Source organism: Aythya marila (genome assembly GCF_965140915.1).
Source record: "Aythya marila genome assembly, chromosome: 1".
NCBI lineage: Eukaryota > Metazoa > Chordata > Aves > Anseriformes > Anatidae > Aythya > Aythya marila.
In genome coordinates, this window is record NC_139042.1 from 128,538,692 (window position 1) to 128,551,271 (window position 12,580).

Sequence of the window (12,580 nt, forward strand, 5' to 3'; positions counted from 1 at the left end):
TAAGTGTATCGTGAAAATTAGCAGATCAGCAGGCAAGTGTTTTCCAATTAAGCATGGTAATAGCTGTAAAAGTTATGCAGTTCCAACTGGCTTCTTTAGCTGTTTGAATTTGGAGTAAGTGGAATTTCAATTTTCATAGGATGGATACTCAAAGGAATTTAACGTAAATGCCATTTATTTCTTTAAAAATGCAGACAGGATTGCAGTATGCATAAAATAAAAATAAAAAATCTTGGCAACTAGCTCAACTGAATATTGTTTCCATAGCCAATTTATGTAAGATTTGTCCCAAATCTAGTCTTCTGCTTTGACCTTGGAGATTAATAGTATGAAATTTACCCTATAAATATGCTCAGCAGAAAGTAAAAAATACAGTCCAAGATACAGGAGTTTGTCACCAGCACACGGGAAAGGAAAATACTCTAGTTTTTCTTCTTCAACTATCTCCATTAAATTTAAACCCAACAGACTTCTGGAGATTTATTTTTCAGCCTGAGACTTTGCTATAACCCTCTAACCTGTTATTATAGTCTTTCATTGGGTACAACATGATAATAAGTCATCTGCAGTAACTGTAGACTTAAGGACCGATACTTTATTATTTACTCAGGCAGAACTCCTATTAATTTCAAGAACTGATGAATAGAACCTTTAGGAATGAGTTTTTCCATTCAGTTTAATAGGAAAGAGACCTGCTTCATCTTTATTGTTGTCAATAAGAAGCTTAGGCCTCAATTCAAAATAGCACATAATTTGTATCCATATCCAGGACACTGATGCATGTGCTTAACTTTAATTGTTAAGTCCCAGCTACATGATTAAACACAAGCCCTAGAAAGAACGTTTCCTTGAGCCAGAATCTTAATGAGTAACACAAATGAGAAGACCAACAAACAGCAGCCCTGCCTACTCTTGCTTCTAGGTTCAAAGCTCTCTTCTGAAAAAGACCACTAATTTTTATTTTGGCAGAGTCTCGTGACAATTACATACCTTTTTCTTAAAATCCTGGCTCTGATCCACACTGCTTAGCCTTCAACAGATGAATAAAAAGCATCCAATATTCTTAGTTAAACAACCTTTTGATGTCTAGACAGAACAGTGATTTCCTTCACCTGTCTTTTGGAGAGGAGGAATAGAAGGTAAAGGAGCAGGCTGATGTCACTGTAAGTGAAACCCATGTCTGAGCACAGGAAGGAAAAGTAGGTGTTTGGGAACTATCACCATTTGATTAGCAAAAGTGAATCAAACCTCACCAACTGATTGCTTCCTGTGAGAAAATGACTAGACCTGTGGCCAAGAGACCTGTCAATATCATTTGCCTTAACTTCAGCAAAAAACTAGTGGGATGGTCTGGTTCAAAGGATATTGGCTAATAAGTTGTACTTTACCAGAGGCCAGTAACACCTGGAGTACTTCTGGGGTCTGTACTAGGACTGCCCCATCTAACATCTTTAGGGAAGGACCTAGAGGAGGTGATGGAACGCTTGCTTATGTCATTAGACATGGGGGTTGTGGGCAATCAAACTGCTTGAGAGAAGGGCTGCCATCCAGAGGGACCTAGAGACAGGCTTGAAGAACAGGGTTACATGAACTACATGAAATGCAAAGACAAATGCAAAGACTTGCCTTGGGGAGTGAAAACTCCTTGCAGTGAGTGGTACAGTCTCTGCTGAAAAGGCTCTTCAGGTTCTGTGTAGACAGAAAGCTGAATGTGAGCCCGGAGTGTACCCTGGCAGTGAATAACACTGACAGCATACAGCTGTATTAACAGAAACATAGCCAGTGGATCAAGGGAAGTGATAATCTCTGACATCTTAACACTCATTAGACTGCACCTAAAATACTGTGTCCTATTTTGGGCCCTCCAGTAGGAAAAATAAATTGCTAACCTTTATGAGTCCAGCAAAGGGCCCTGGAGAACTTTCTGTGTGAAGAGGCTCAGGACCAAGGCTTGCTGAGTTTGTTTAGCTCTGTCATCAAGAAGACAGAGACAGGTGCCACACAGCAGGGCACAACAAGAGAATGAGGGACAACAGGCATAACCTGAAACAAGAGAAGTTCATGGTAGACAAAATGAAGAACCATGAGGACAGTCAAGCATTGTCCAGAGAGTCTGTGCAGTCTCCATCAGGTTTTCAAAACCCCACTATCCAGTATTATCCATTAGCCTGATTGATCAGGTCTGAATATACCTGACACAGCTTTGAGCAGGAGTTTGAACTAGATAAAATACTAAAATTCTTTCTAACTTGAATTATCCTATGACTGTGTATTTCTAATAAGCATTTTATTTCTTCAAATCAAGGGTTATTGGAAGAGCTCCATCCTTCTGAAGGCTGTTTTTGATTTCAAAGGAATTATAGTACTGGAATATAATTCTAAATACTGAAGCAGAGTACTGTGGCTGTACAGTGAGTTTATTTATTTGATACAAATGAGAAAATCTATTTTAGATTTTCAGAGATGGAAGAGCAAATAAGACATTTTTAGCTCATAGATAATCAAATTCTAAGTCAACAATAGCGAAGAGTTTTGAATATACATCATATATCCCTTACAGTCAAACCACCCACACATCTAAAGAAGAACATACTGAAAGACCATTAGAACAGTCTTTTGAAGACACAAGTTTTGTTTATGAATACTCTGTTGTAAACTGGTGTAACCAAGAACACAAATCAAAATTTAAATAATCAGAATTATAACCATTAGCCTTCAAATTTTGGCTTGATCCAATTAGCCAACCAAATAACAAAACAATAAAGAAAATAAGATCTCTCTTTAAGATTATCATCACAATTGTCCTTATTCACCTCCACTCATTCTACATTTATTATTTATAAAAGTTAATGATACAAAGAATGAGTTGAAAAGGAAAAAAATATAAATTATTACATATTCCTCTTACTATCCCATGTGCTTGGAAAGAAAAGGCATTTGTGAAAATAAAGCAAAGAAAGAGAAAGGCTAGAAAAAATATCATCAAATTTAAGAAATGTTGAATCAAAATTGGTATTTGTACCACATTAATAGTGAGGTCTAATAAATGTTGAAAAATGCTTTTCTCAAATTAGAGATTTGACAAAAACAATTAGAGATTAAAGAACTCTAGGTCTATTCACAGATCTTTTACCATTATGATTGTTCAAATTAATATTTATAAACAATTATCTTGGTTTCTTCTACACAGTTATAGCTAATATACATAAATAAATAAATAAAAGTTTTGTTTTTCTATAGCTAATAGTTAATAATAACAAGGATTTGCTTAATAAAGGGACGGACTCTAACATATGAAGTGTTTTTTGTTGGGGTATTTGCCTATGCAGAACTGGAATCTGAGATATCTACTAGTAGCAGGAAGTACTATTTCATGCCTTGCAATGCTGACAAATTTTAAAATATATTCATAAGGCATTCATTAGCAGCATGCAACTCTATTTTATATTCACCTGTATCATCCTTACATTAGACACCTACCTTTTTCAAACCAGCTTGCTTTAATTCAGCTGTTGATTGAAATGAAATGTTTTGGAAAGAAAGATGACTTTTTTTTTTTCTTTCAGTTAACAGCTGAATTAACAATAATGGATCTTGCCACTTTCATTTTTAAGAAGTAATTAAAACTAAGATAGAATGCCATATTTTGTTATCTCCAGGGTTTGCTCCAAGTAAGGACATGAGACAAGAGACAAGCCCTTTTTTCTATAAGGAAAGTTTTCCTTGAGAAATATGGAATGACTTCTTGGGGTTTCTGCCAAATAAGAAAGATAAGAATATATATGGTGTTTCATCATGTTTGCCAGATCAGCTAGACATTTAATGAAAAGGAGATAGAGCCTGATCCATCTCTCACAGAAATGACAGAAAGGTCTTCTTTCCATCATCTCCAGTGAGAGTTCAATCTAGCCCCATCTGCATGTTTTCAGGCACAAGACCAATTTTCATTTCCTGACCTGGATGTATTTCCATTTGGAACATTAGTATTGCACAGAGAGAGGAACAGCTTATCACAAGATTACAAGTATCCAACACCTTTTATATTTAACATTCTGCAGATAGAGTAACTTTATCCTTTTTGTTAAATATATCTATTCACATCTTCAGTGCTATAGTGTTTTAAACAAGAACAACATCCAAAAAACAAAATTGCTTTATTAAAACAGTTACAGCTGCCTTCTTCCCATGAACATATCATCAAACAAATACATGCACACACACAATGTGAATATTCATCTCTGCTGCAAGGGTAAAGAAAGCTTTTAAGGTATATGAATCTGGAACTAAGTTTTACATTGCAAGGCTTTATTTTCATGACCTCAAAGAATCAAATAATGTTACCGATTTTAAGTCGATTCACTTACACATTTCCAGAGTCTTTCACTTAGAACTTGTCATTTTTCCAAATAAATGTCATAATTTATAAGGACTATCTCTTTATGCATTTGCTACTTAACCTGAGGTATTTCATGCAAATGTTTCAACTCCTTCAGCATTAAATGAATTGTCTTCTGAAACAGGAGAACACTGAGGTATAATTGTAAGAAAAACTTCACACTAACCTTTAGTGAAGTGTTCTGAGTCCTCACATTTTCTTTCCCCTTCTCAGAATAACCAATAAGATATTTGCTAAAACAGCCTGAGCCACACAGGATAGTGCAGGCTAAAATTTTGTTCTCTTCTTACTACTGGAGTCTAAATACTCTAAGTAGTATTTGTATGAAAGCTATACTCTGTAATACAAACCCCATTAAGTAAGCAGTACACTAGATCTGTAATACTTTCTATTTTCAGTCTCAATCAAGCTAATTTGAAATGAATTGCCTTGGTAGAGAGACTCATATTTACTGGCCCTTACAGGTACTGGGTATCTTCCACACTCATTAAAGTTAATGACTTCAACAACAGTGAAAACTGTGTTGACATAGGTTTCCTCTTAATAGGTATTCCCAAGTTATCACTGAAGAGAGTATGAAACTGCTGGTGTTGATTTTCTTCTGCAATCACAACACCAGCACACAACAAAACACTCATCCCTTCATTGTAAAATAATTTTATTAGCTTAACAGGGACTCCTTGTTGCAGTAAGACACGAAAAAAAAATAAAATAAATTGCACTGTACACAGAGATTTCCACATAAAAGCTCAGTTTCTCAACATAAAACTAGTCACATCCTCACCAGAACAGAGGAATTAACATATTGGAAATAAGCCAGTAATTTTATAGAAATAGATGCCTTTATGTAAGCTCTAAGTCAATATTCTCACAATAGCTGTGGCTTTGGCATCGTTTCTACCCCAACAAGCCACAGCTGCTGAACTGGAGACTTCTGACTTCGTACGAGATAAGTAACAAGAAGTTTTAGCCACTGGTGCCAGAGCCTGTTCTTTGATATCAATACAGCAAACTGCAGTTGTTGACCTGTTACACGCAAATGATACACCTCAAAATCACACTAGTTATCTAAAAGTATTCAGGAAAGAACTTCACAAAGACTTATACCATGACATTAGATTGTCAACAAAGACATGATGAAAGCGAGACTTCTCTGAGGCTGAGGCTTATGTGTATTCACATAAAACCAAGAAATTAGGAGGAATGAATTTTTGACCACAGAGACCTCTACTTTGATGCAAGTCCAGTTGCTAGAAAATCTGCACTATTAATATGACAAAGTTCTGTACTCTGGCTTCCACCCAACAAGATGAAAGTATTGAGCCAGAGACCTCACAGAAACCTGTGCCTTGACATTAACATGCCATGCAAAAGCTGCTGAATATTGCAATAAGTAAAACATACAGCCATCTGAAGGAAAAAAAAAGAAAAGATTAAAACCTCTAAAAATTATGTAGAATAACTATTCCAGACTCCAATATTCATCACTTTTAATGCCTAACTTTTCAGGATCTTCCAAAGTGAAATGAAATGGTACATTTCGATGGTTAAACATAACAGTTCAATTAAAGAACTGGGCTTTTCCCTCTTCAGCAGGTCTCACACAAACATTGCTTACATTTATATTATAAGATATTTGAGGTACAAAGTCTGAGCAAGAGACCTTCCAAACTCTGACTAATTTGTTGTTTACTGAAAATAAAAATAACAAAGGGGGCAGGGCAGGGCAGGGAAGGGAAGGGAAGCAAAGGGAAGGGAAGAGAAGGAATCCAAAAATTGATTGCAACAGAATGAATAATCAAATTCAGTGACTGAAAACTGCTCAGAATTTTGGAATACATGTTAGCATTTTGGAGAGAGATGGTGGTGCATGAGTTACAAGATTAATATCTTTCTTAGAGAGTTATCTTAATCAATCCAAATTAAATCTTCTGTCCTATGAATAACTTATTTCTCCCTCCGAGCAACTGTATGATGGCAAATGTCAAAGTGCTTTATTTTTTAATTTTTTTTAAAATGAAATGAATTCAGAAGCTTCAAAAAATCACTAAATGACACAAGAACTGGAATCTATTTTTTTCAAAATTACTTTAGAATTAAATAATACTATAAACTGGGAGTTCTTTCCCTTTGTGATGTCTGAAACGAATTTGTATAGTGCTGAATCTTTAAATTGCTCTTTGGTATGTTGCTGGATCTTCACAATGTTCATCATTTTCCACCTACACTCTTAGAAGAAAGCTAATCATTTAACTCTGCCTCAGGACCGCAAAAGTTTAATATTCTATAGCACCAGGTGCTTACTTATTTCCCAATTTCACTTAACTAAATCAGAAAGAGCTGAATGTCAGCAGCTGCTTTAGCCATCTTTTACCATCTTTGATTCTTCACTAGAAGGCCTAACAAAGTGCTCAGGGTGTAATGGAAGACCTTTCCTGTGTCAGAGAGCTCATACAGCAGAGTCATTCTGTTGTGTCAGAGTCTCTGCTCATATTGGGTCATATCCAAAGCCTTTTAAAGTAATTAATAATCTTTCTATTGTCTTCCGTAGAGTTTGGCTGGTCCATTAAGTGAAAGGTAGTCTTACTGAGATAAATCCTTCACTGGAAACACATCACAGTCTTGATGGTGAGCAGCAGAAGAAAGGGATCGTTATTTCATGTATTGTGAGGCTAAATTTGTTGTACCAAACCTCAAAGCTTATGAGTGCTGATGAACTAGAACTCAAGCAGACATTGGAAGCAGACATTTACAAAAAGACATTGGAGAAAAAAAAAAAAAAAGTGTTTGTACTTAGGTTTGAAATAAGCAGAAAAATCCTAAATGCACTTCGATCTAAAACAATATACTGATTAGTATTCAATCAATTTATCATAGAATCATAGAATGGCTCATGTTGGAAGGGGCCATATAGATCATCCAGTTTCAACTCCCCTGCCGTAGGCAGGGATGCCACCCACTAGATCAGGTTGCTCAGGGTCTCATCTAACTTGCTTTTGAACACCTCCAGGGATGGGGCATCCACAACTTCTCTGGGCAACCTGTTCCAGTGCCTCACCATCCACTGAGTGAAGAATTTCCTCCTAATCTCTAATTTAAATCTCCCCAGTTTATAATAGAAATGCTATAAAAACTGCACAACTGTGTGACTGCAACATGACAAAAGATGTCAGTGTTAATTATGCCACTACAATAAAAGTTGTTTCCATTATTGTCCACAAAGGACTGAAATTCTAGGTCATTGCTACAAGAATTCTTGTGCTGATCATCTTTCTTTTCTAATTGTTCATTGCTCTACAGAGTAGATCCTGAACTACTTTTCAACCGGTGTTCAACTATTTAAGTAAAATGTTTTACTTTGCATAGCTAGCAAAGTCATGACCTTGAAACATATCAGTGGCACTACAAGGCTGCATAGCATAAGATCCAGAGCAAGCAACATACAAGATTGATGAAAAGCACCATAAAGTTTCTTTTGCAAACTGCCAGAGACAGAAAGATAATCACAATATAACAAAACATATCAAAATGTAAGTGAAAAGATAAGCCACATCTTACTTCATTTGGATCTTCCGTTGTCGTGTTTTTATTTTTCAGCTTTTTCTGTAGCAATTTGGTTTCATACTCTGGTCTGGGATGCTCCTAAAAAGTAGAGTTAAAAACAAACAAAAAAACAAAACAAAACAAAACAAAACAAAACAAAACTTGTGATTATGATTAAAATAAATAAATAAATAAATAGATCCTGATTACTTATTCACAATTCAAGCCATGCAGATAAGTCAATACCACAGCACCTTTTGGACTAGGGGGATCACTGCCTAGGGATATGGGATATTTTATGGGATTCAGAGGAAGAGCATTGAGGGATTGCACAGAACTTACTAAGTTTTTTGTTGTTGTTGTTGTTGTTGTTGTTGTTTGTTTGTTTGCTTTGTTTTTTTAGTGGAGTAATCAAATGTGGTGAAAGGAAGGGATCTAGATCACTTGGGAAGGAACTAGTGTGTGAAAATAGAGTGATAATGAGATTAAAAGGGCCAGTCTCATGGAAATAGCTTGCTGTTCTGCATAGGAGTCTGACCACCAGCTACTGGAGCAAGTGCAGATGTGAAAGTATGTGTTGGGCTTGATGATCCTGAAGATATTTTCAAGCATAGATGATTTTATGATTATATGTGGGTGCTAGTGAAGATAAAGCCAGGGTGCCTCACAATCAGGTGAAGTGCCTGGGAACCCAGACGGGCGTAGGTGTCTAGGATAAGAACATGGTTGGAGTTGAACATGGGACCAGGGGACTCCAAGCCAGATGCCAGAGATATCAAAGGATCTAAGGGTCTTTAGTGGCAAGCTCCCTGTGCGTGTGTGTCTTGAAAGGCAGTAACATAGGGAGACTCTGGGGGTCCAAGGGTTATATGTCTGAGTGAGCAGCCAGGGTGAGGCTGTAGCTTCATGGGTGTGTATACTGCTGCCCAGTAAGCCAACAATATCCTGGGCTACATCAAAAGAAGTGTGGCCAGCAAACCGAAGACTGCAATTCTCCCCCTCTACTCTGCTCTTGTGAGACCATATCTGGAGTACTGTGTTCAGCTCTGGGGCCCCCACCACAAGAATGATATGGACCTATTAGAACAAGTCCACAGGAGGGCCACAAAGATAATCAAGGGACTGGAGCACCTCTCCTATGAAGACAGGCTGAAGGAGTTGGTGTTGTTCAGCCTGAAGAAAAGAAGGCTCTGGGGAGACCTCATTGCACCTTCCAGTACCTAAAGGGTGCCCTACAGGAAAACTGGAGAGGCACTCTTTGTCAGGGACTAGAGTGATAGGACAAGGAGTTTTAAATGATTTTAAACTGAAATAGGGTAGATTTAGATTAGATATTAGGAAGGAATTCTTTCCTGAGTGTGGTGAGGCACTGGAACAGGTTGCCCAGAGAGGTTGTGGATCCCCATCCCTGGAAGTGTTCAAGGCCAGGCTGGCTGGGGCCTTAGCCAACCTGATCTAGTGGGTGGCATCCCTACCCACAGCAGGGGGTTTAGAATTAGATGATATTTAAGGTTCCCACCAACATGAACCATTCTATTAAACTAAGATTCTATCTGGGTGCCAGAAACTGGAGAGGCCATCTGAGTCCTGTTACTGAGGGAATCCACACTGAATATATGTATATGCATGTATGTATGCATGTGTATATATATACATTCCCACTGACAGACCTCCATCCTACTCATCCAGAGGGATGAGCAGGATGAGGCCACTGTGTTGTCTGTGTTTGCATGTCTGGTCTGTGTGCCTCTGTGATCTATGTGGCCAGCCATGTATGTACATATACACATTGTGCATATATGTGCTCTGTGTGCATGTGCCTATTGAGAATACATGCTTAGCTTCAATACAGGATGGAGTTGAGGGCACGGAAGTACAGCAGTCTCACATCTCTTGGGCTGTCTCTTGGGCAAATAGCCACATGTGAATAGTCCTTGTCAGTTGTATCTGTTCCGTGTCACAGAAACTAGCTAAAAAATAGTAATCTAATTGTATTTAAAGGTTAAAAGTTTGGGCTGTAATCTAAAGATGTAATTGAGGAAAGCTGAAGATGTGGTGAATGATTTCAGAGATGTCACGGGAAAAATACTCACCACTCAGAGCTTTTTTCAGAAATGCCAGTGTATAAGACTAAAACAACTCACATTCCTCTGTCAACTTATGAGTAACCCACTCACACACATTTCAGATAAGTACCATTGGCCACTGCTCTTATTATAATTAGTATGTATGTCTGTCAGCCTAGGAACAAAATCTGCTTACACTTTTTCATAAATCTGAAAGCAATCTAAAAACAAAAGCAATCTAAAAACTCATAAAAAAAAAATAATCCTGATGGACAATAGAATAGGGATTGCCTCCAACTTCAGCAGTCATCTTGGGGGATATATAGGCTGTTCATTTTCTCCTGTCTGCAACATCTTCACTACCATCTTGAGCATTCTCTGTTGCATCCTAATTCATAGATGTTGTGATTCAATATGTTTTTTATCCTGTTCATATGAAGTTCCTGATGTGCTAAGCAGGTATGTGAACACACTGATATTCAAACAACTGTCTTAAATTAACGTTTCCATATCTTTTTTGAACTCTGTGAAGATGTAATATGCATGTTTGTCTCAAAGGCAGTCTCATGAATGATACTTGCTTTCTACTGCTCCCTGAGAATCTGGTGCTAATGTGGTAGGCTTGTGTGAACTTTTTCTCTAAAGTTCAAGTACTGATATACCAAACATATCTAAAGAAAATGCTAGCATGATGGCTTGTTTTAAATTTAAATTTCATGTACTATTCAGATTAATAAAATATATGCTAGAAGAAAGCAGGAAAGGCTATCAATTTACTCAATCTACACTCAGAAGATTTGTCTTTCAAAGAATGTGATTCTCTCTCACTTTGCATTAAAGTCCTTTTGCATTACTCATGCCTCACATAAAAATCACTACCATAATGAATGTAGTTCAGGGATCACTATAGCACTAATTGTCATCAGGGTCACTGTTGTTATTACTCACAAACTGTTTGGGTGCATGTGGAACTCCGAGAAATAATGAGACACAGGTAATCTGTGACATAACTGAATGTGATTAACAGCAAAAAAATGTTGGCAGACAGGATGGGGAAAGGACAGACAAAAATAAGCATTTAAAAATGCTATTGTCAATTCTTCTTACTTCTATCATGAAGTTTTGAAAGTTTAGGCTAGCTTGTTGATTTGGATCAATTTGTACCACATTTCATTAATTAGGGTTTACAGGTCACATGGAAGAAACATCTTAAGGCTTAAATGAAGAAACAGTGAAGGCATCAGGCATGTATAGGCTACATGCAAGGAGACAGCATGACAAAAGAAGAAAGATTAGTTGAATGAAAGTAAAAGAAGCTAAGGTGATCTAATCTCACTATAGGAGCACATATGAAATTGAACCGACTTCCTTCCTTTTTTGTTATTCTCTGTTAAGCAAAGCATTTTGGGACACCAGGGGCAGCTGACAGAGGCCAGAGCAAATTTTGAAGAATGTCTTGAAAGGAAACAGGGTGAGAAAATTCCATGACAGTGAAGTATAGCATAACTGTAACTTTCTGTTGTTGTTGTTGTCAGTTTTGCTTTAAGTGATTGTTCTGTTCAACTGTTGCTTAAGTTTCCTAGTAATACATTTCAATGTCCTTTTAACTGCATTTCACACACCTACATCAGGATTGGAAAATTAGTTTATCTTTCTTCACTGAATCTGTGAAGTCATTTTACTCTCGACTGAACAGACCACATCACATCCTGGAATACATGTGCCTATACATTCTTTTTATGAGTATATTGCATGAAACAATACTTTATAATATAGATTTAGAGATACTTGATCTTGATTGTGTTCATATATACATGGATGCAAAGGAACAGTTCCACTCTTTTCTGTAAGTGATTCAGAATCTGTTCTTTGCCTGAAAATGGGAAGAGTTCTACAGTCAGGACAATAAGCTAGAAATAGTTGTGATGACTTGAAGAAGGCCAAATGCCCATGTAGGGATAAATATGAATCCCATGATGCTGGAAGTGTGCCAGTACAGCTGTCAGACACTTACTGAAAAACCAGTTGAGCCAACGTACTTTGAGGCCAAATGAGTGCTCAAAGTAGAAAACGATAACTCCCATCCTGAAAACAAAGAGCCAAATCATGAAATTTTTACTCAGATAAAACTCATATTGATATCGTTGGGAATTCTTCCTGAGAATGGTATCCAGGATTTGGATATCAAGCACACAAGATGTATATACACTATACATTGCAAATTAAGGATAATATATATAAATATATATGTATATAAATATATATATAAATAAGGTAATATATATCAAATATACCTTGAATACAGTACGAATATATACAAAGAATGTATCTCTCTTTAAGTTCTCTTTGATTTAGGAAGAAAATAATTGAATTTTACAAAGTGTGCATGACAAACATATATGGATTCCTCATTAAAAATCTAAAACTATCCAAGATTAAAAGTCCAAAGGAGTTGTCACCAAAAAAAAAAAAAAAAAAGCCAACATACTGTTTTGGTTTTTACACCTTAAGAAAAGTCAAAGAAGCACTGAGAACTCATTCAACAGCCTTGTCCTAATATGCTGAATGCAAGCAG

General features: G+C 36.8%; 1 protein-coding gene across 1 annotated transcript in view; it reads right to left on the reverse strand.

Annotated features, from left to right (window-relative positions):
• Window positions 1-12,580, reverse strand: part of ANO2 (anoctamin 2) — a 190,937-nt gene that overhangs the window by 93,572 nt on the left and 84,785 nt on the right. The window contains exon 13 of the mRNA XM_082784479.1: window positions 7,955-8,038. Within this exon, the coding sequence (XP_082640605.1) occupies window positions 7,955-8,038 (84 nt within the window). The remainder of the gene's footprint in view (window positions 1-7,954; window positions 8,039-12,580) is intronic.